Source organism: Micromys minutus (genome assembly GCF_963924665.1).
Source record: "Micromys minutus genome assembly, chromosome: 17".
NCBI lineage: Eukaryota > Metazoa > Chordata > Mammalia > Rodentia > Muridae > Micromys > Micromys minutus.
In genome coordinates, this window is record NC_137952.1 from 51,867,827 (window position 1) to 51,892,618 (window position 24,792).

A 24,792-nucleotide genomic window follows, 5' to 3' on the forward strand; every position below is an offset into this window, starting at 1 on the left:
TACACCATAAAACTTGGTAAGTGGTAGGTGTTTGGCTATACCTTTCTTATGTAAAATGAGTAATGAAATCTTTCTGTAATATCATAATTGTCTGCAGAGTCCTTCAATATCTCCTAATACAAGTTTTGCATCTGATGGCTCCCCATCTCCACTAGGAGGAATTAAGAGAAAAGCAGAAGACAGTGACAGTGAGCCAGAGCCAGAGGATAATGTCAGGTAAAGCCTTTTCTTTGGGTAGCGGATTGCTGAAAGAGATGTGGTCTAATTAATGCTATTTAGCTTACAGTGGCAATGCCTTCAGATTCTTGCCTATGATCTTTTTATCCAGCAGTAATTAACGTGGAGAGTTAGAATAGTCACTAATTCCAGGGAGATGTGTAAGCTATTGCTGTTAAACCCAAGTATCTAGATTAGTATGCAGGCAGCTTTCTGTCTTCCAAGCCATTTTCCCTCAGAGACCAAGCACTAGATTGACTAGGCAAGAATATTTAGCTCTGATGATATGATCTGAATGTTACTGTTTAGAGATTAAATTTTCTAGGTTGCTTAACCTTGAAAGTTTAGATACATTTGGACAATTAATATATAGTTTGCCTTAGTATTTTTAGCTGAAATGATTTCTCCTTAAAATGAAATGTGCAGAAATCATTTAAAGAGATAAGTATGTATTTCTTAAAGAGATAAATATGTATTTTTTTTAAAAAAAGAACTACAGCATTGCACATGTGCAATTTTGCTGCATGGCAGAGGAGTATCCTTTTAACTACATATTTAAATTTTGTAGTGGGAAACTTTTTATTTGTGATTAAGATTAAGAACTTCCTGTGTAGGTCATATGTGGCTTTACTTTCCTAATTTTCTTTAATATCAGACTAGTGAGTAACCATTAGAATAAACATTTATTTAAACTTGCTGTAGTTTCTACCATCTCTGTCACTCTGGATTTTCATCCTAAAAAATTCTTTTTCTTTTTGTCCTTAATGTGTTTTGGCCTGGATGTATGTCTGTGCACCATGTGTGTGCCTGGGGTCTGGAGAGATCAGAAAAGATTGTCAGGTCCCCTGAAATTGGAGTTACAGTGGTTGTTGAGTGCTGGGATATGAACCTGGGTCTGTAGTGACAGGAAACATTAGAGGTCCCCCTAAAGACAGATAAAAGCCAATCTGATGCAACTTACAGGTCTTTATTCTATTCGAGCTAGCTCAGGCTCCTCATCTTACTGCCAACATGTAGGGTGGTTCTGGTGGAGAGAGGAGCCTCAAATGTCTCTTGGGGCAAGGTCTTATATTAAGCAGCAAGCAGGGAGTACGTGTGTAAGCATCTAATTGGAAAGCTACTGTGGCTTTTAACATAATTGGCTGGTGCTGGGAGTCATGTCATAAACTTAATTTCTGTTCTCTGCATTGGTGGTCATTATCCAGGGGGTGAACTTGTAACCTGGAGATCCTGGTTTTGTTGGGGGAATGATCTGGAGATGTTGGTCTTGTTGGGGGTGTAACCTGGAGATTGGAGCTAGGCCCAGGTTTTGTTGGAGGGGAACTTGGACACTAATGCTAATAACCAGCCTACTAGTTTACCTGAGTTTAAACTTAGGTCAGGTTCTCCAAAATGGAGTCTGAATTTAAAAGATTTGACCTCTTAGGTCTTCTGGAAGAGGATCCAGTGCTCTTAACCTCTGAGCTGTGTCAGTGTCCTTCCCTCTTTTTTTTTTTTTTAATTTTTTTTAACTTTATTTTAAAAAACAAAGACAAATGTACAGATTTTAAGCATTTTTTGCATAAAAGTATACAGTACATTTTTGTCAGTACTTGTTTTTTTTTTTTAAAGGTTTGATAGTGTGATTACGATCTTACTAGTTACAATGAGCATAAAGTACATGTAAAACAAGATGTAACCTGGAAATAGTCAAAGTTTTCTTGGTGTGTAAAGATTTTTTTTTTTTTTTTTTAAATAATGAGCAAACAGTACATGTAATACAGGGTGCAACCCGGAATTTGTCAATGTGTTCTTAGTGGGTAAGGATTGAGCATGACTTTTTTTTTTTTTTGGTTTTGTTTTGTTTTCTTTATTTCTTGGACTTCACACAGTCTGTGAGTTGTTTCTGGGGCAGTGCGAGCCCCTGGGGTTAGCATCCCACTATCAGTGACTGCATATTATGTCTGTTCTTTTGTGACTGGGTTATCTCACTCAGAATGATATTCTCTAGATGCAGCCATTTTCTTAAGAATTTGGTTAAGTCATTGTTTCTGGTGGCTGAGTAGTATTCCATTGTGTAAATGTACCACAATTTTTGTATCCATTCATCTACTGAAGGACATCTGGGTTCTTTCCAGCTTCTGGCTATTATAAATAGAGCTGCTATGAACATTGTGGTGCACGTATCTTTGTTGTGTATTAAAGTGTTTCTGGGGTATATGCCCAGAAGTGGAAAAGCTGGGTCTTCAGGTAGTACTATATCCAATTTTCTGAGGTATCGCCAGACTGATTTCCAGAGTGGTTGTATTAGTTTGCAACCCCACCAACAGTGGAGAAGTGTTCCTCTTTCTCCGCAGCCTCGCCAGCATCTGCTGTGATCTGAGTTTTGGATCTTGGCCAATCTGACTGGTGTGAGGTGGAATCTCAGGGTTGTTTTGATTTGCATTTCCCTGATGGCTAAGGATGTCGAGCACTTCCTCAGATGTTTCTCGGCCATTTGGTGTTCCTCAACTGAGAACGTTTTGTTTAGCTCTGTACCCCATTTTTTAATAGGGTTGTTTGATTCTCTGGTGTTTACCTTTTTGAGTTCCTTGTATACCTTGGATATTAGGCCTCTATCTATCTGATGTGGTATTGGTAAAGATCTTTTCCCATTCTGTTGGTTGCCGTTTTGTTTTCTTGACAATGTCCTTAGTCTTACAGAAACTTTAGATCTCATTAAGTCCCATTTGTTAATCTTTGACCTTAGAGCTTGAGCCATTGGTGTTTTGTTTAGAAAAATTTCTCCTGTGCCTATATGTTCTAAAGTTTTCCCTACTTTCTCATATAATAGTTTCAGTGTATCTGGTTTAATGTGGAGATCTTTGATCCACTTACACTTGAGCTTTGTACAAGGAGATAAGAAAGGGTCTATTTTTATTCTTTTGCATGCTGAGTGCCAGTTGGACCAGCACCATTTGTTGAATAGGCTGTTCTTTTTCCATTGAATGTTTATGGCTCCTTTGTCAAAAATCAGGTGACCATATACATGAGGGCTCATTTCTGGATCATCTATTCTATTCCATTGATCCACTTGCCTATTTCTGTACCAGTACCATGCAGTTTTCAGCACAATTGCCTTGTAATATAGCTTGAGGTCAGGGATAGTGATTCCCGCAGATGTTTTCTTGTTGTTGAGGATGGATTTCAATATTCTAGGTCTTTTGTTGTTCCATATGAAATTGCACATTGATCTTTCCAACTCAATGAAGAACTGGGTTGGAATTTTGATGGGGATTGCATTGAATCTGTAGATTGCTTTTGGTAGGATGGCCATTTTAAAAATGTTGATCCTTCCAATCCATGAGCATGGGAGATCTTTCCATTTTCTGAGATCTTCCTCGATTTCCTTCTTTAGAGGTTTGAAGTTCTTGTCATACAGGTCCTTCACTTGCTTAGTTAGAGTCACACCAAGGTATTTCACAGTTTTTGTGACTATTGTGAAGGGTATCTTTTCCCTAATTTCTTTCTACACATGTTTGTCCTTTGAATGTAAGAAGGCTACTGATTTGTTTGAGTTAATTTTGTATCCAGCCTCTTTGCTGAACTTGTTTATCAGCTGTAGGAGTTCTCTGGTGGAATTTTTGGGGTCACTTAAGTACACTATCATGTCATCTGCAAAGAGTGATGTTTTTACCTCTTCCTTTCTGATTTGTATCCCCTTGATCTCCTTTTGCTGTCTAAACTCTCCAGCCAGGACTTCCAGTACTATGTTGAATAGGTAGGGGGAGAGTGGGCAGCCTTGTCGAGTCCCTGATTTTAGTGGGATTGCTTCAAGTTTCCCACTAAAGTTAAGTTTGATGTTGGCTGTTGGTTTGCTGTATATTGCTTTTATTATGTTTAGGTATGGACCTTGGATTCCTGTTCTTTCCAGGACTTTTAACATGAAGGGGTGTTGAATTTTGTCAAATGCTTTCTCAGCATCTAGTGAGATGACCATGTGGTTTTTTTCTTTGAGTTTGTTTATATGGTAGATTACATTGATGGATTTCCTTATATTAAACCATCCCTGCATCCCAGGGATGAAGCCTACTTGGTCATGGTGAATGATCATTTTGATGTGTTCTTGGATTCGGTTTGCAAGGATTTTGTTGAGTATTTTTGCATCAATGTTCATAAGTGAGATTGGTCTGAAGTTCTTTTTTCTTGTAGGGTCTTTGTGTGGTTTAGGTACGAGGGTTATTGTAGCCTCAAAAAATGAGTTGGGTAGTATTCCATCTGATTCTATCTTGTGGAATAGTTTGGCGAGTATTGGTGTTATGTCCGCAATAAATGTCTGATAAAATTCTGCACTGAACCCGTCTGGACCTGGGCTTTTTTTGGGCTTTTGATGACTTCTATTTCTTTAGGTGTTATGGGATTATTTAGATGGTTTACTGGTTTAACTTTAGGATCTTGAATCTGTCTAGGAATTCGTCCATTTCCTCCAGATTTTCCAACTTTGTGGAGTATAGGTTTTTGTAGTAGGATCTGATGATTTCTTGAATTTCCTCAGTTTCAGTTGTTATGTCTCCACTTTCCTTTCTGATTTTGTTAATTTGTATACTCTCTTTGCCCTTTAGTTAGTCTGGCTAGGGGTTTATCAATCTTGTTGATTTTCTCAAAGAACCAGCTCTTGGTTTTGTTGATCCCCCCCCCCCCCAATGGCTCTTTTTGTTTCTATTTGGTCTATTTCTGCCCTAATTTTGATTATTTCTTGCCGTCTACTCTTCTTGGGTGTATCTGCTTCCTTTTGTTTTAGGCCTTTTAGCTGTGCTGTCAAGTTGCTGATGTATGCTCTCTCCAGTTTCTTTTTGGAAGCACTTAGGGCTATGAGTTTTCCTCTCAGTACTGCTTTCATTGGATCCCATAGGTTTGGGTATGTTGTGTTTTTGTTTTCGTTGAATTCTAGAAAATCCTTAATTTCTTTCTTTATTTCGTCTTTGACCCTGGTATGGTTTAGTTTCCATGTGTATGTGGGCTTTTTGTTGTCTTTGTTGTTGTTAAAGACCAGCTGTAGACCATGGTGATCTGAGAGGATGCATGGGAGTATTTCAATTTTCTTATATCGATTGAGGTTTGTTCTGTGTCCAATTATGTGGTCAATTTTCTAGAAGGTGCCATGGGGTGATGAGAAGAAGGTGTATTCTTTTACTTTAGGATGATATGTTCTGTAGATATCTATTAATTCCAGTTGGTTCAAAGTCTCTGCTAGTTTTACAGTGTCCTTGTTCAGTTTCTGTTTCCATGATCTGTCCATTGGAGGAGTGGGGTATTAAAGTCTCCCACTATTATTGTGTGGGGTGAAATGTATTTTTTGAGCTTTATTAAGGTTTCTTTTATGAATGTGGGTGCTTTTGTATTTGGAGCATATATGTTAAGGATTGAGAGTTCCTCCTGACAGATTTCCCCTGTAATGAGTAAAAAGTGTTTTTCCTTATCTTTTTTGGTAACTTTTGGTTGGAAATTTACTTTATTCCATATTGGAATAGCCACTCCAGCTTGCTTCTTGGGGCTCTTTGCTTGGAAGTTTTTTTTCCACCCTTTTACTCTGAGATAGTGTCTGTCTTTGTCTCTGAAATGAGTTTCCTGTATGCAGCAAAATGCTGGATTTTGTTTATGTATCCAGTCTGATAGCCTATGTCTCTTTATTGGGGAGTTGAGTCCATTTATGTTAATAGATATCAAGGAATAGTTGTTTCTGTTTCCTGCTATTATCGCTTTAGTGGGTTGAGTTGTGTCTGTGTCTTTTTCTTCTTTTGGTTTTCTTGCTTAGGAGTTTTCTTGTTTTTACTAGGATGTATTTCCCTTCATTGTATTGGGTTTTCCACCTATAATTCGTTGTAGTGCTGGGTTTGTGGTCAGATATTGTGTAAATTTAGATTTGTCTTGAAATATCTTCATCTCTTCATCTATGGTGATTGATAGTTTTGCTGGGTATAGCAGCTTGGGCTGGCACTTGTGCTCTCTTAGGGTGTGCATGATGTCTGTCCAGACTCTTCTAGCTTTCATAGTCTCTGTTGAGAAATCGGGTGTGATTCTGATTGGTCTGCCTTTATATGTTACCTGACCTTTTTCCCTTACTGCTTTTAGTATTCTTTCTTTGCTTTGGGTACTTGGTGTTTTGGCCATTATGTGTCGGGAGGTATTTCTTTTCTGGTCCAACCTATTTGGAGTTCTGAAGGCTTCTTTTATGCTCGTGGTCATCTCTTCTTAAGGGTAGGGAAGTTTTCTTCTACGATTTTGTTGAAGATATTTACTGTGCCTTATAGTTGATACTCTTCTCCCTCTTCTATTCCTATTATCCTTAGGTTTGGCCTTCTCATTGTTTCCTGGATTTCCTGGACATTTTGGGTTAGGAGCTTTTTGTTTTTTGCATCTTCTCTGGCTGTTTTGTCTATGTGTACAATGTTGTCTTCTGCCCCCGAGATTCTCTCTTCCATCTCTTGTAGTCTATTGGAAATGCTTGCTTCTGTGACTCCTGATTTCTTTTTTAGGTGTTCTACTTCTAGAGTTATCTCTTTTAGTGTTTTCTTTATTGTGTCAATTTCCGTTTTAAATTCCCTCTTTCATTCCTTCATCTCTTTGGTTCTGTTTTCCTCTAGTTCTTTGAGTTCTTTGAGTGTTTTTCTTGTTTCCTCTTTAAAAGCTTCTGATTCTTTTTGCTTTTCCTCCCGCCGTTCTTGTTTAAGTATCTCTATCAGCGTCTTGAGGTATGATTTCAGGTCTGCGTCTTCTTTTTCTGGAGTGTTTGGCATTCCAATGTTTGCTGTTATGGGAGAGCTGGGTTCTGGTGTTGCCAGGTTGTCTTGGTTTCCTTCGGATACTCTTTCTCTTTCCTCTTGCCCTCTTGTTGTCAGTGATATGTTCTTACCTTTCTCTTGTATCTGGTCTATGACCCTGGATCTCCACTGGTCCAGGTGGCGGTTGGTCTGAGCCCTCTTCTGCGCCCCAAAGCCGCCGGGTGGAAGCAGGGCGGGGGCGCGCTTTTCCGTGCGCACTCCGCAGAGATCTCCCTGGCTGCCCAGATCTCCTACTCACCAGTCTTTAAAACTTTAGGAACTGCTGGTCCGGGTGGCAGATGGGCCGAGGTCTTTTCTGCGCCCCAAAGTCACCGGGTGGAAACAGAGGTTCCAATGCTATGTCCCTGGTCCCTGGCTCAGACAGGGCGGGGGCATGCTTTCAGTGCGTACTCTGCAGAGATCTCTCTGCTCCCTGGCTGCCCAGATCTCCTACTTACCAGTCTTTAAAACTTTAGGAACTGCTGGCCTGGATGGCAGATGTACCAAGCCCTCTTCTGTGCCCCAAAGTCTCCGGGTGGAAACAGAGGTTCCAATGTTGAGTTCCTGGTCCCTGGATCAGGCGGGGGAGGGGGGGTGGGGGGGTGCGCTTTCTGTGCGCACTCCGCAGAGATCTCTCTGCTCCCTTGCTGCCCAGATCTACTCACCAGCCTTTAAAACTTTAGGAACTACTGTTCCTGGTGGCAGATGGACCCCATTCCCTCTTTTTAAAGGCAAGATCTCACTGTCTAACCTTGGTTTGGATGGAACTTGAACTGTCAGAGATCTACCTGCTTCTGCTTCTGAATTTGGGATTAAAGGCATGTGCCATCTTACTTAACTAGATTGTTTTTTGTTTATCATGTAGCCATCATGACAAACACTGGTTTAATAGGTAACTTGATTTATTCAGTAATTTATTGTTTAATACTGGTGCTCGGGATAGTCAGGGTAGGACCATTTCTACCAAGAAATGATTGATGCTTTTGGCATTTGTCTCACATTTTATGTGAAACAGTAGAGGCCATATCTTCTGGTTCTGAGAATCCTTTTGGTTTTGGGAGGTGGTTTGGGAGGGTAGTTTGTTCTCTACTGTTTCTTTGTTAAAGTTTGAGACTTGTGCAAAAGTTCTTAATGGAGAATGATTTGATCTTGGTTTGCTTTGATTTTTAAAAACTGTTCTTTAGTTTATTCTGTTCTATGGATAAAGTATGTAAATCTTTTAGAAAATAAAAGTACAAAACAAAATACATTTCTTGGGGTAACAATTTCTGGGCTGGAGAGGTAGGTCAGAGGTTAAGAGCATGGGCTGGCTGTTCCTGCAGAGGACCTGGGTTTGAATCCCAGTATGTATATGATGGCTACCAGTCAGTCTGTAACTCCAATTCCAGGAGATCCAGTCCCTGTGAGCATGAGACATACATGTGGTGCTCAGTTGTACATTTAGGTGCAAACATAAAGTTTAAAATGTGATTGTGTATTTTCAGTGTCAGTGATAAGAAATGACTGCTTATCGGTCATGCCAGAATCTTAAGTGAGGAGCTACTAAGAGAGACAATCAATCAGTCTGTCTCCTAGTGAGACATCAGAACTCTTAGTTGAAAGAGGAGTAAGACACACAAGGACAGAGAGAAAAGTTATGCACACAATCTTTGCCCACTCCCTAGATTATTTTATGCCTTATTAATATTTAAAATAACTACCACTCTAAAAATGACTTAGTAACTTACACCATTTAATATACTAATAAAAACTTTGATATACAAAAAATGTTCAACATTTTAATCTTAGAACATAGTTTTAGAGTTACTGCACAATTAAAGCAAATATGGGAAGCAGTATTAAAATTGACACAGACAAGTATCATGTATTTGCCCAATAAATGATTATTTTCTCTTTTTAAAATGTACTTATCAGAATCAGTACTTGAGTTTTTGATGTTTAATTATCTTTAAGTTGATAATGCTGAAAATAGAGTGTTTAGAAAGTTAAGTGAATCTGTTAGCCTTTTTTGTTCAGCTTCTTCAATTTGCTTTATATATTAAATATAAATTGATTTAGTTTGAGAGATGTACTAATTAAACATAAAATTACTTTACCTGGTTTAGGTTATGGGAAGCTGGTTGGAAGCAACGATACTACAAGAACAAATTTGATGTAGATGCAGCTGATGAGAAATTCCGACGTAAGGTTGTTCAGTCTTATGTTGAAGGACTGTGCTGGGTTCTTCGATATTATTACCAGGTATCAAAAGAAGTCTTCCTCCTAAGTTCTTAGCTAATCATTTTAGGAAACCAATAATTTCTGTAATTGTACCTAATGTTAAATATCCTTAGATAAAACCTACACTTGTAATTTTAAACTGCCTACTAAAAATTATTACCATGAACAATATTTGTAAAAACTTGGAAGTTTCTTCTGAATTAGTCTATCAATAAAACTTGGTTCTATTGTGTTAAAGGATTTTAAGGATCACAGTGTTTGAATTGGTCTTTAAGATTATTAAAGTTTAACTGGGTTTTGGTTTGTATGTTTGTTTAAAGAGTTTAAAAATAATTAGGCATTAGACAGTCACTAACTGAAGAAAGGATGCAGTGTGTTGTGGTGTACCAATAAAAATTTGAAAGGAATTTGATTGTAACAATTCTCTTACAATACTATGATTTTATATGAGATGACTATTAATTAAACTGGTTTGTATCTGACTTGAACCTTTTGTTTATCAAGATGCCAGGTTGGTGGCAGAGTAGGTCAACGCACGGAAGATTGTAACACTGATGGACAGTATCTGGTTTCATCTTAGAGAGAATTAACTTCAGTTTGGTGTCACCTGGGGATGGGTGGTTTGGGCCCGTGTGTCCAGTGCACTGAGTAGTGGTGGGAAGATAGATCTTCCTTCTTGTCTTACAGCACATGAGAAAGGCTTCTCTTTTCTCCATAAGAATTACTTGCTTCTATTTTGTTTTTAGTGTATTTATAGTGAAGAGAAAGTTGCCACATGGAGGTATAATAGTAAATTTTGGTTGTTTAATTCTTAAGTATTGTTGACTTTCCCAGCTACTACTGGTCAGTAAAAGTATCAGGTGCAAACTGTTTGGTTTTATTTGATGACAGAAGCCCTGAGATTGGAAAGAAATGCCATCAAATATATTTTAAATAAATATCTTAATGAATTTGTATATGTAAATATAAAGTTTGATATTAACTACTGATGTTCAAGAAAGTTTACAATGTTTTTTAAATAAAGAAACCATTGATATAGTGAAGCTGGCAATTAAACAATATTTTGAACTCAGAAAAATTAATGAGTAGAGTATATGCCAGAAATCATATTTTACAAATAAGATGCTGTAGTCATCATCTAGTTTTTTTTTACCATGTTCATCAAGAGTATCTTGTTTTTAATTGTCATTAATGATTTTAGGGCTGTGCTTCCTGGAAGTGGTATTATCCATTCCATTATGCACCATTTGCCTCAGACTTTGAAGGTATTGCAGACATGTCTTCTGAATTTGAAAAGGGCACTAAACCGGTAAGCTTCAAGTTGAAAAAGTAGGAATTTGAATTTGATAATAATTGGGAGTCTTTAACCTTTCCCTCTCTTGTAGTTTAAGCCACTGGAACAACTAATGGGGGTTTTTCCAGCTGCAAGTGGTAACTTTCTACCTCCAACGTGGCGGAAGCTCATGAGTGACCCTGTAAGTCTTAGTGTTTTCAAGTGTGTTACTAACATTAGTCAGAGTTGACTTTGCATGTCATAGTTTTTAAAAGCTGAAATGCAGAAAGAATGTGTTTTGTATATTTTTCACTGAATAATGCTGTATTCTGTACTTTCTTTGCCTCTACATATCCTACCCAGTAAATAAAACTGGTTTGTTTTCAATCTACATGTTATTATTTTGAGACTGGGTACTTACTTACTATATAGCCCTGGAACTCCCCCTGTTCAAGTCTGGCCTTGAACTCACAGAGATCCACCTGACTCCCCAGTACTAGAATTAAAATTGTGAATTATTACACCCTGCTATAACAACTTTAAACATTCTATCTGACTTACCCAAAATTAACTCTAAGCTTATTTTTTTGTGCTGATTAAATATTGAGACCCAGCCAGGAAGTAGGAAATGTTGAGTAACCAAACCTTTCACTGCCTGCATATAGTCCACAATTATCAGTTCTAAAACTCCTTTTTTTGTTGGTTTGTTTGTTTAAAGTTATTACATGTTTTTGTGACTAGATAATGTGGCTTTTGTTTTTCATTCTTTTACTTTTTCCCTACAACAGGACTCCAGTATAATTGACTTCTATCCTGAAGATTTTGCTATTGATTTGAATGGGAAGAAGTATGCATGGCAAGGTAAAATTTAAATATTATTCCTTTTTTTGTTTGTTTTGTTTGTTTGTTTTGGGTTGTGGGGTTTCTCTGTTTACCCCCCTGGCTGTCCTAGAACTTGTTCTTTGGACCAGGCTGGCTTCAAACTCAGAGATCTGCCTACCTCTGTCTTCTGAGTTCTGAGACTAAAGGTGTGCACCACCATCGCCTGGTTTGTTTACAGTTTTTAATAAAGCTGATCAATCATGAATTATAGGATAAAAGAAACTAGAAACCATACTTTCATAATTACATGTGAAAAGTAGATCTAAATATTTAATCCATGATTGTCAGTGATCAATAGCAATTCTAATAGTAAAAGGTGGTAAATAGGAACTTACTGAAATAGGTTAAAATTGTAGGTTTAGTGTTCTTTGTGACTTTTTCTTCAATCAGTAACCCATTGCCACCTTTCAAAACTGCTAAGAAAGAAACACAGTCCTGCCTGTTTGGTATGGAAACTTGTAAAAAAAATATAGGAGAAACCAACAGCTGGCATTTTCTATTTTGCCTGTTTTTTACATTCCTTGTGTGAATAAATGTAGAAAAGGCAATTTTAAAATTCAAACTAAATTTAAGATGTTAGGCACTATTCAATAAAAGTTGGTCATTGAATATAAGACACAGTTAAAAAAAAACAACTCACTCAACAAATTCTTCTCCCATACTGTCTTCTGTTGTACCCCTTTTGGAATACTAAGCTCAGAACTGTGAGGCAGAAAGGCCTATCATCAGTTTATAGGTTGAAGCGCTAAGAAGTAGCGCAGTGGTAGATCATTGACCTGACATGCACAAGTGCCTTTGATCCCCAGAACCTCACAACACTTATCCCCACAGCCCTCTGCAAAAGCAACAACAAAAACATACTATAATTGGGGGTTAGCTTTTGGTTTAAATAATACTGATAATTTCTTACTACTTTAATACAATGATATTGTAAAATGCATCCAATATGTTGGGTCTGTTTAAAATGTGCTTTGGTCACTTGTAAATGGACTAGAGTCTTTAAAGGCTTTTGAAGGAACTTTATAGAGAATGGTTTAAAGAGAAGCAGTGTAGGAAAATGGAGGGGTAGTTAAAAAAAGTTAATTAATAAGTAAATATATTTGTGTTTTTTAAGTGCATAATTCAATGCTTGCTTAGGTTTACTAAATAAATAAATATTTAAATGCATAAACATACAGATTGCTTGCCAACTTATGTCATGGTTATTAAAGTATTTGTCTCAATGACAGTAAACCTTCTCAAAATAGTAATTTTAGGGAGAAAATAAAATAATGCCCAGTGGTTTAATTTTTTTTCATATTCTTGCCAATTTTTTTCTTCTGGTGTTATTGTTTTTTGTTTTTTTGAGCTACCCTAAGCATTTTGAAATGGTAACTCATGATAGCTTTAATTTACATTTCCCTGATGATAATGAGAGTGAGCATGTTTTCATTTGCCTTTGGGGCATTTATATTTTTAAAGAAATATGTATGCAAACCCTTTAGATTGTGTTGGGTTTTAGTTGTTGCATTAAAGTTTATAGCCTTTGAACATTTGATAATGATTTTTGTGTATTGTCTTCAATTCTGTGGGTTATCTTTTCCCTTTGTTGTCCGTCAGTGTCAGAAGCTGTTACATTTTGGTGGTCTGCTTTATATATTATGCTTGTCTTTGTGTATTCAGGAAATCATTTGCCACATTTAGTATTGTCAACCTTTGCCTATTTCCTAAAACTTCTTATAGTTTTACTTTTTATATTTTAGTTTTCAGCCGTATTTTGATTTAATAATTTTATATCTTATAAGGATTTAGTCTCATTCATTCATATGTGGTTATCTATGTTTCTATGACCCAGCTGTTAAAAATATTTTTCTTTCCTGTTGAGTAGTCTTGCTACTCTTTTGCAAATCATGTGGTTATTTTTGAGGCTACTAATCTAGTCTTTATGTTATCCCAGTATCATACTGTTTTGATGATTTATATGTTTTATGAAGTCAGAAAGTTTATTCTTGCTCAGTGGGCAATCAGGATTTGTTATGGTAAAACACAACTTTGAAACTTACTGGAAGCAATGTTAATATATTCTTGGTAAAGCTTTTACCAGAGTTGATTACCCCTTAAAATGATAGGAGAGAAATATAGCTGGTCACTTTAAAAAAAATAATATTTTGTGTGTGTGTACTTTTAAACATTATATATAATAATTTAAAAGCAATATTGTGATTTTATACAATTTGTTTTATATGTAATAGTTTTGATTTCTTTCTGTTTTATATATGAACAAACAACTTAGGCAACCTGGTCAAAGTTCATGATGGCAAAACCAAGATCTAAACCTAGGGGTCTGATTCTAGAAGAGCTCTCTTGAAGTGACTGTTACCTGACACTAACCACTGCCTGAGCTGGTTTGGGGTGAAGGAGAGGCTCAGATGAGGTAGTGCACAGACCACAGTGGTCAAGGATGAGTTAGATAATTGCTCCACAGTTAGCTTTTTTTTTTTTTTTTGCTCCAGGCAACAAGGGTAATTTGTTCCTTGGTGATGTTATTACTGTCAGTGGCACTGCAGGCTGGTTAGGTTCCTGATTAGGTTCATCTTCCGGAATTAATATTGTAGCAAGGTTTTGTTAGAGGAAGGTCTTACAGAACTTTCTTTAAATTCTAAGGACAATGGGTAGAAAATAAAAGATAAATAAAGATTTGGATATTTGTTGGTATATTTTTCCCAAGTATATGAATAAAATTTGAACCAACTCCTTTATTTCCCTGTGTTTGCCAGTAATTGAATTAGCCTTGTCTAGATAGCAGATGATGATAATTTTGAGATCATTTCTTTTAGGCACTGCAAAATTTTTACCAGAACTTAGATTCTTACATGGCAATAAAATCTAATGCTTCCTTACTGAGAAAATAATAGTAACTAAGTAATGTCTGCTTTGGAAGCCTTTTCATTTCTTAAATTTATTTTAGAATTGTTTAGTTCTATTTCACATTTGTTGTTGTTACTTATCTTTAAGTTTTATTTACCCCAAATACTATTTTTTTAGCAGGACAAAGATAAGGTTCAGTAAAACATTTTTTTCAATTTATAACAGACACTTTATTAATGATAAGCTTCCCACAAAATGGTAACTGTAGGCTCAAGTGAAATAATTTAGCACCCTCGGATGGTGGGGGGATGTTTCCAGCCCCCCACATGCACAGTCTGTTCAGTTCTCAACTAGTAGTAAGTTATTTAGGCAAAGTTCTGAAGAATGTTTGCATACAAATTAGTCAAATTAATTATAAACACTGTTAAAGAAGCTTGGAAACTAAAGTGACTTTTCATGTAGTCCAGAAATAGAACTACTGGGTATGTTAGGTAAAGGACATCATTTTACAAAGAATCAGGAAGGACAAGCTCAAGCTCAAGGAAGATGAGCTAATAGTTGACCTGAGGGCATTATTAGTAAGGTGTATAGCATTATACATACAAAAAAGATGGGGACATTTTTGTCATTACCATCATATATGAAAATACTTGCATCTGAGTTTTGGAACATGACAGAGTTCAGGTCTAAATGTCTTTGTGCCAACAGAGATACTTTACTAGAATGTTTATTTGAACCAATGAACTGAAAGCAGGTCATTCTAATGGTCAGTTGGTTCATTGTTTTCTCCAGGTGTTGCTCTATTGCCATTTGTGGATGAGCGAAGGCTGCGAGCGGCCCTAGAAGAGGTGTACCCAGACCTAACTCCAGAAGAGAGTAAGAGCCACACTGCCCACTTGGTCAATGTGGGGTCTGTTCAACAGAGTTTTATTTCTGTATAAAATTAGACTTTTTTCCATTTGGAAAGTTTCCCATATAGGAGGCATAAATTACTGACTTGCTTTTTTATAATATATATTAACTTTGCTTCTTAATCTATTATCTGTAAATTGAGTACTAAATAATGCCATTTTTAATTCAAAAGTATTTACTGAATTTATTAAAGACTAGCAGTTCAACTGGGGTTTGGTGGCACAATCTTGTTATTTCTAGCACTGAGGGGGCTAAGGCAGGAGGATTGCTGGAAGTTCAAGTTCAGCTTGGGCTACAGAATAAGACCATCAAAAAAAAGTTATATATCTCTTGAGGCATTCTAAAGCAAGTGGACCTAGTAACAACCAGGTATCATGCCTAACAATATACAATTTAAGCCATATCTAGAGGAAACATAGGAAGGTGCTCACTTCAATCATCATCTAGAGGATGCTAATACTCTAAACCCTCAACACAGGCGCATGCAGTTTGATCAGATTAGTACTGCTAATGATAATGTCATAGATGACCTAACAGTTCTGACAAAAGATAATTCATAGGACTACAGAATTTACTTATTTCTTAGCAGACCATGGAACTATCTCTAAAATAGATATATGAGGCATCTTAACAAATAAAGGGAGAAATAATTCCTTGTATTTTGTCCAGTCTTGCAGGAATAAGACTATAAATCAACAGTAAGAGAAACCCTAGAGCATCCATAAACTTGTGGAGATTAAACAAGACACTACAGAACAATGACTGGTCCTTGAAGAAACTTAAGAAGGAAATACACATTCCTAGGTTAATTGAAAAAAAAAAAAAAGAATCCCCTTTGACTTTTTGATTCTTAATGACATCCACATACAGACATACTCCTGCCTCTTAGGAAGGCATTCCTCATTCTTTCCATCTGCTTTCTTCCTATTATCATTCAAAGGATTAACTCTTCTTGAAAGAGTTGGGTAAAGCACACATTTACTCCTAGAGGGCTAGCTTGAAATGTTATTCTGCAAAAAAAGTAGTATTTTGTAATTATGGTAGAGTATTTAGATTGTGGAAATTGTGACTCTGAACTCAGTTTTAAAAATTTTATATAGTACCAATATAACAAGTTTAAGAAGCTGTTGATAATCTTTGTGACTATTTGTATTTCCTTAGAGAATCTTTATGTCTTAAGCAAGATGCCAACTACTTTATAACTAAGAAAGTCTTGTCCTTTTTCATGCAATTCGTCCAAGAATCTCTCAGCAATGACTTCTTTCTTAGGGTTACTCATTGTTGAAACTCATCTCAGAATGGTATTTCTTACAAAGTTTTTTATCAATGTTGTGCTGAGTTAGTTTTAGGATATAGATGCTTTTGTTATAGCTTGATAAAGATAGGTCTTACTAGATGTAATTGCTTGACTGTGATCTTATGCTTTTTTATTTAGACAGGAGAAATAGTCTTGGAAGTGATGTTTTGTTTGTGGGAAAACTTCATCCACTACACGACTTCATTTTAGAGCTGTATCAGACAGGTTCTACAGAGGTACAGTATTAGAATTTGTTTAGTAATTATGAATACACATGTTACACAAGTTACAGGTTGTGTGTGTGTGTTTGTGTGTGTGTATTATTTACCCTTAACTTTTTTAACTGTAAAATTTTGTAACACTGAGTATATTTATGGAATTGTACATCTAGCACCACTGTCCATCTGTAGCACTTTTTCTTTTACCCACACAGAAATTCCACCCATTAGACAGTATTAAACAGTATCTCATTCTGTGATCCCATCGAGATCTTTATCTTTCTCTGTGAGTTTGCTTATTTTTGGTACCTCATGTAACAAGACTCCAGTGGTATGAAACCTTATTGTATGCTGCATTTCACTGGCATGTTAAAAGTTCATCCATGTTGTAGGCATGACTAAAATGCCATTTCTTTATATGACTGATTAATTTTCAATAAGAAGCAAATGCCACCCTTTGTTTGTCAGTTCACTTGCTGATAATATCTTCGGTTTGTTTGCTCCTTCATCTTAGGTTAGCTCTTCTGAATAATAGTCCTCCTAACTTAGGTGAATGTAAGAGAAGGCTCACTAATCTCTTCTGCATCCTTGTGGTCCATTTGTTTGGTTATATTATAGAAATGTGTTTTTTCACAGCCAGTGGATGTGCCGCCTGAGTTGTGTCATGGAATTCAAGGGAAGTTTTCTTTGGATGAAGAAGCCATTCTTCCTGAGCAGTAAGTACCCACTTGAATGTGAGTGACACAGCTAGAACAAAACTTAGCTTTTCCTTCCTGTCTGCTATCCTCTAGTAATAGTGTGGAAGTTACGTCTACAACAGATGCTGCTGAACTTAAATAAGGACAAGGTTTCCAAGGCCAGCTTTAGCATCCAGCAGCTTTGCTGCCTTCAGGGTGCTTTCTGGGTTCCTGAAACTAAGGCACCTGCACAGTCAGAGCTAGTATCATTACTATTAGGAACATCACTCCTATTCCAACATCACTGGCTTTTCCATTTTTCTCTTGAATACACAATGTTTTTAGAGGCAACATGTGGGATAAGAAGTAGAAAAGACTTCTGAAATAAATAAGCCAGATTTTTAGATTTTAAAAATGTAACAATGATACTTTTATTTCTTTTAGTTTGGCTCTATGAAATAAAGTTGTTTTACATTGATGTTTTAAATTTATGCTAATTTAGTACTTTAAAAATTTTAATAGTTATAGCCAGCATAAAAGTACTTCAAAATCCTTCATAATTTTTTTGTCTCTGTTGTGTGTGTGTGTGTACATAAATTCATTTGTATAGAAACTTGACAGCTATATTGGATGCCTTCCTCATTTACTCTACCTTTTTATTTTTAGTTTCTTTTTTGAGATATATTATCTCTCTCTGATCCTGGAGCTGCCATATTGGCTATATACTTGCTGGCCAGCAAGTACCTGAGATCCTTCTGTTTCTACTTTCTCAGTCCTAGTGTTACAAAGGACAGATTGCCCTGTTCAGTTTTTATATAGTGCTGGGGATTAGAGCTCAGGTCTTCATACTGTGTAGTAGTTTATTGGCTGAATCATTTCCCCCAGCTCCAATGCATAATTTTCAAGAATATAAAAGAGTTCTGAGACATGAGTTTTTAGACAGCTACTCAGGGAACATATTCAAGAGGGGACTTAACTAACCATAGGGTGTATTGGGTATTTCAAAGTGGCTACAATATACTATCATATGATACAGTATCATAGTGAGTGGTAGTTTCTGAGAGATACTAATATTGAGACTTTTTTGTTAATCTGTTTGACTTGTGGTTTACAGTTGTATTTCTCTGGTTACTAGTGAGATTGGCCTTTTTTAAAAACTTGTTTTGTCTTTTTTACTCATGTGAATTTATATCTATGTTTGGGTAAGTGCATGTGAGTGCACATAGTTGTGCAGGCCTGAAGAAGGCATCATAATATCCTAACCTGAAATTATAGGAGGTTGTGAGCCTCTTAATATGGGTGCTAACAACTAAACTCTGGTCCTTCAGAAGATTAGTGTTTCCTCTTAACTGCTGAGCCCTTTCTCCAGCTCCCATTCAACTTTTCTTATTATTATTGGCTAATCTCTTTCTGCCCCCTTTGGATTAATCAGGGAAGGGGGAGTGTCTTTGGCTGTTATGTTTTAGGGATTCTAACATAAACTCTTTGCCCATAATTGCTTTCACTTATAATAAACTAGATTATCTTATAAAGGTATTTTGTTTTCATTACACATTGTAGTGATTTTTTTCCCCCAAAACCCTGACAAACAGCATGTCTTACTTGCCCACAGTTTCAGTGTGCACACAGGTGATTTTCCTCTTGTTTCTTTTAGAACAGTATGTTCCCCTGTGCCCATGTTAAGGGACCTGACACAGAACACTGCAATCAGGTAAGTTTTCTAGAATCCGGAGCATTCATCCAGGGGCACAGCTTAGAATTTGCAAGTGAATTTTAACAGATCTTTAATTTACAAGGAAATGACAGTTTTAATTCACACTTCTTTGAGGTTGAGAGTCCTTGTGTTGCAGACCTCAGAACAGAGCCTCTTGACTTTAAATTATGTATATTGTTAAGGTTACTGATTTAACAAGCATGCTTATCTGTTTTCTGGTTTCCCCTGACAACCTCTGATTCTTTTAGGATTAGAAAAGTGGGAGGTAGAAATGGGGTTTGTGAGTAGCATGTCATACAGAAGCAAACCTTTATTCCCAGTGACCCACACTGCTTCATTTGTTACAATTATTACTATAATGGTGGTTCTGCAGAATTAAAAAATAAAAAAATATTATGTAGTATATTTTACTTAAGATTAGCTGGGAAATTTATCTCTCACTTTAGCATCTTCCATTGAGTAAAAAAATAGCAATTTAACTGCTGTAAATAAAAACATTTTGCTTTTTGTTGTGGTATAAATGCAAATCTTGTTGCCAGAGTTTATGCTGTTATTATTTAGGCAAGACTAAAGCAAATACATTTAAGGGTTTGGTAAACACATGATAATTTTTAATCTTTCTTCCTGGCCCATTGTTAAAATTGCTCATACTTTCAGGAAATACTTTAGATTTTAATTAAAATTTCTCATTGCAAAATGTAACCAGTTTAATTGCCGGCCTAAATGGATTTAATTAATGGCTAATTGCCATTCTAAAAGGTCGTGTGGGGGGGGTGGGGGTACACGTGTGTATACACACATACATTTTCCTCTTTACACATTTTGTTATCACTCTGTCTTTATTTATTTATTTATTTATTTATTTATTTATTTATTTATTTATTTATTTAGTTAGTTAGTTAGTTAGTTAGTTAGTTAAGGGCGAAGTACAAACTTTAAAGCCGTGCTCATAAGCCCATCACAAACAGTCTGGCTCTGCCACATTAATTGTGGATACTGCATCAACCTGTGGGATCTCTGCCTCTCATTGGTGCTGTATGCCAGTTAATTACACTAGTTTTCTTTTTTAGTTGTTACATTTTGTTTGTACTAGTTAGGTTTTTCTGCATTTTTCAAAGACCTTACTACTTAGCCCTCTAGAAATAGTTAATTCTAATCAAGCTTCTAATTAGGAAAGAGAACTTTTCCCAGAGAGTTACAGATCAGTGGATGAGTCATGGAGTATTTTGGGGGTGATAGATACTGCTTTGCTGGTTCATTGTTTCTGAATCTGCGGGGCATTACAATGTTTGATATGAATGAGTTCATTGTTGATTAAGTTTACAAAACAAATCCAAGATCTAGATGCATATTTAGCTATATGTTGAAAGTTTTAACTTGAAACATGGAATTTTTTTTGAGTTAATTTTCTAAAGATTTGTGGAAAACTTGAGCTAATTTTTATTTTTCAATGTAATTTTCATCATTTTTTCTGAGAGATGGTGTTGAGACCATGATCCAGTTTTCCTCAGTGGTGTGTGTTTGCATGAACACGTGCAAGTTGCAGTTCTGTTTGTTTGATAAATGAAGATCAGAATGATAGAGCCTTCCCGTCAGTGTCCTTCCATGCTCCTGAAGTTCCTCAGATCGACTCTGGATAGGTTCCTGTCATCTCTGGTCTTGTCTTTAGTATTGAAGTATGATAGTACACAGATTACTAGGGTGCTTCAAGTTTATCTCTTCAGGAAGGGTTTTTTTTTGTTTGTTTGTTTGTTTTTGTTTTTTAATTGTATTGTGTGTAAGTGGGATTTTAAATGTAATTATTACCACATTATTCATAAGACTCACTGATGGCAGATAGGTAACCAAGATAAAAAGTCTGAAGGAAGTGGAATACACACACTCTGCAGCAGATTTGATGGTGACAAAAACACTGGGGAGGGTTTAGCTAACACTGCCTGCGGTCCTTTGTAGGACACTGAACTACATACCCTCTCCTGGGAGAATGTCACAGTTCTGCAAACTGTTGAAGTGCTTTCAAATGTCAAGTATATGAATCATAAAATGTTCCCTGCTACAGCAGTTTGCATTGCCATGCTGGTTTAGCACTAATCCTAGAGTGTATAGGAAAAGGTAGAATAAGAAGGAACATAGGTCGTTATTTGGAGTTTTCTCTTTGAAAAGCATGCTACCATTCTTAAACAGTAATGTTAAAATAGCATTTGTCAGAAACAATTCTTTTTGTTCTAAAATTTATTATTAGACATGCAGGTACGTGGTCAGTGCAGGAAAGAGCTTGCACAAGCACACGTGTCTGTCAGAAGACAGCTATGTGGAGTTGGGTCTTTTTTTCCACCTTTATGTGGGTTACAGAGATTAAATTCAGGTTGCCAGGTTTATGCAATAACTGCCTTTACCTGCTGTACCATTTTGACAGCTCTCAGAATAATTCTTAAAGTGAACTAAGAAGAGATGTCATGCATCTCCAACATCTTACCTGGCATACAAATAAGTGTTAGTCAGTTCCCTTATTTTTAAAGATGTTTAGGATTTATACTCTTCTTTATTTCTTATTTGCATTTGTATCACATTTGTGAGGACGTTAAAATGAGAGAACTTTTTAGGGGTGTGTTATGCTCTCAGCTGGTAGGAGGAAACCAGTGTTGAATCAGCATGGTAACATCTTTGTTAGGTAAAAGCAGGTGAAGCTATTCTCAGGTGCCTAGAGTTGCATGGAGTAGTATAAATCTGAACTTGGTTCTCTGACTTGGCTAAGCAGCCTATAGAGTCTGTAGGCTGGTCTGGTTTAGGCACTTTTGTTTAAGGCTTTGTGACAAGGGCCCTATCATAGATCTATATATAGCCTTTCTGCCATAGGCCATTTGTATACATACTTTTCCTTGGACTTAAGTAGGGTCCAGGCGCTTCTCTACTTTCCTTTAGTGTTGCTGCTTTCTCCTCCCAGATAAATTGTGCACAGCTGGTTTCTGTTTCTGATTGTGGAGATTGTAGATGGTCATCTGTATGTTTCTCTTTAGTGCTCTACCTGAACAATAAAAATAAATACATGAGTAAGTAAGTAATAAATAAACCCGAGAGAAGTGAAAGAACATGAAATGTTTGGACCGGTATAAAAGATTATTCTTAGCCAGAGATATATCAGCAGGTAAAGGTCTTGCCATCTGACCTGGTAGATTTGAGTCCAGTCTTTGAAGTCTGCATGGAAGTAGAGAACCAGATAACTCTTACAATCTGTCTTTGTCCTTCACACTGGTGCTATGACAGCATCTGTGCTGCTGCATAAATAAATAAACTAAATCAGTAAGTGAAATGGTCTTTTAAAAGGCTTTTGAGCTATAATAGATTTTCCCCTTTGGACCTTAACTAATAGGTTTTTTGCTTTAGGAAATAAGTTTGTGCTATTATTGCTAATGTTACCACATTGGGAACTACATTTCTTTAAAAAAAAAAAAAAAATGAAAGGCCTTAATATACAGTTTTAGAAATTATTTAAAATTGTAAACGTCTTTAACTTTAGGAGAAAGCCTATCTTTATTATGGTCTCAGATATTCAAAGAGAAGGATTTAGCCCTTATGATTATCTTTGCCCCCTGAATTAGAATGTCAAAATTTATGCTTAGGTACTTTTTCTTTCTCTAAATGATTTGTACTATCTTAAATATAAACATTATTGTGTGGGTGTGGTTCTGAGGGAAGCCTGGGGAATTATTTTCTTTATTGGCTTGAAAATTTGCCCTTCAGAGCATGAGTATGGAAGGTGAACATTATACACTTGAAGGAATGGTTCATAAAGTAAATGACATATTTTTGGTGAATAAGTAAATCTATTTTCCCAAATGTTTGAACTCTTAATTAAATGTCATTGTCACCTCAGTAAAAGCATGTTGGCCCACACCTTTATTCCCAGCATTTAAGAGGCAAAGGCAGGAAGACCTCTTGAGTTTGAGGCCATCCTAGTCTACAGAGCTAGAGGAAGTGACCTTTCGCACTTCAGGACTATTTTCTCTCCCCAGGAGCTTGTTCTTTTGCTGGTTTTCTTTTTTTTCTAGTTTCACATCAGTCCACATGTAACTGGCTGATATATTTGCATCTTGGGCTATCATTGGAACTTTAACATTATTTTGGTTCCATCTTCATATTTCATGTGCTTCCTGATTATCTCCATATTATCTCAAATGCCTAGTAATAGGCTCTTGCCTCAACTGTCTTATGTTCTCCACATGACAGTAAAGACTTGAGTTTAGACAAATTTGGCTTGTGTTTACTTTTGAGTGTACTGCAGGTGATACTTCTTTCTGGGCTGTGCACATCACAATATTTTAAATTCCCTGTAAATGCAGTATACCACTGTATGCACCACATTTCTTTGTCATTTGCACAAGGACATCTTAGTTGCTGTATCTTTATTGAAAAGATTGCTGCAGTAAGTGTGGAGATGCAGCAGTCTTTGTTTCCTTTAGTTATATACCCATTGGTGGGATTGCCTTATAGGCATTGTATCTTTTATTAGGCATTGTATTGTTTTTGTTGTTGTTTTGTTTTAGAATTGTGAAACTTTTTCCCATATTGGGGCTATAACATATATTCCTACAGACAGTATGTGAGAGTTCCTTTTCCACCCCAAGTACTCAGTAGGCTCAGGCAGAAGAAGAACAGAAGTTTATGTCCAGTTGGGCTGTGTATGTAGTGACTAGCAATTAAAACTACTAGGAAAGGGAACATACTTTAGGCAAAGATCCTAAGTTCATAGACCACAAAAGCACTGCAGCAGCAGTAAAGCGAGCCTACAGAACGGGCTTCCTGCTGTAGTTTTCAAAAGTTAACCAAGTCTTAAAATTCCCTTTCTATATTCTCATCAACATTTGCTATGTCTTGTCTTAATAGTTAAGTTGTTTATACTGGAGTGGAATGGAAACTGCTGCTTGATTTGATTTTCTTGCTGGCTTGTGACTCTGTTTCCCTCGTATAATTGCTGGCCATTTGTCTTGTCTCGTTTCATTACATATTCTGTCTGGTTAATAGTCTGCAGATAATTTCACTCTATAAATAATCGTGAATGAATAAACAAATTAAACAAAATAAATCCTGGCGTATTTTTTCTGTTCTAGTAGTTTTATAATCACTAGTTATATATTTATATTGTTTGGGTTATTTAAGGTGAGACATGGTATCTAGCTTTTATTTTTCTGCATATACATTTTCCAACATTATTTGTTGACCAATGTTTTTATTTTTGATGCCTTTGTCAAACTTGGTTGTGAAGACACAAATTAATTTCTGGAGTTTTTTTCACAGTCTGCTGGTTTTTGCCTGTATTTTGAAGTCAAGATCTGTGGTGTGTCAGCTTTGTTTTTTGCTCAGGGTACTTTATTTGCTGTGGGTCCCGTGTTTATTATGTGATTATTCTTCATAATACTATGAAGAATGGTATTTGTAGTTTTGTGGTTATTGCTTTATATATTTAAACTGTCTTTGGTAATATGAACATTGTAACTATTAATGGCTCAATTTCTTGAGCTTGGAATATATTTCTAGCTTTTTGTATAATCTCATGGTTTTTTTTACTATCATAATTTTGATATATTTTACTTTCTTAGTTTAACTTATTTAATTGATAATTGCCTCTAAAAATGCTTTTTATGTATGTGTGCTTGAATGCTTGTGCAAGTACCTGAGGATCTTAGAAGTGGGTGTTGGAGCATCTGGAACTAGAGTTCTAAGTTGTTGTGAACTGCCTTGTGTGGGTATAGGTCCTTT

The 24,792-nt window shown here is 36.2% G+C and overlaps 1 protein-coding gene across 3 annotated transcripts in view; it reads left to right on the top strand.

Annotated features, from left to right (window-relative positions):
- XRN2 (5'-3' exoribonuclease 2) overlaps positions 1 to 24,792 on the top strand; it is a 69,234-nt gene that overhangs the window by 24,086 nt on the left and 20,356 nt on the right. For all 3 annotated transcript variants that reach the window (XM_080931029.1, XM_080931030.1, XM_080931031.1), the window contains 9 exons: positions 98 to 216; positions 9,101 to 9,236; positions 10,417 to 10,524; positions 10,601 to 10,690; positions 11,277 to 11,349; positions 15,010 to 15,093; positions 16,565 to 16,662; positions 17,281 to 17,360; positions 18,976 to 19,032. In XM_080931029.1, the coding sequence (XP_080787155.1) occupies positions 98 to 216; positions 9,101 to 9,236; positions 10,417 to 10,524; positions 10,601 to 10,690; positions 11,277 to 11,349; positions 15,010 to 15,093; positions 16,565 to 16,662; positions 17,281 to 17,360; positions 18,976 to 19,032 (845 nt within the window). The remainder of the gene's footprint in view (positions 1 to 97; positions 217 to 9,100; positions 9,237 to 10,416; positions 10,525 to 10,600; positions 10,691 to 11,276; positions 11,350 to 15,009; positions 15,094 to 16,564; positions 16,663 to 17,280; positions 17,361 to 18,975; positions 19,033 to 24,792) is intronic.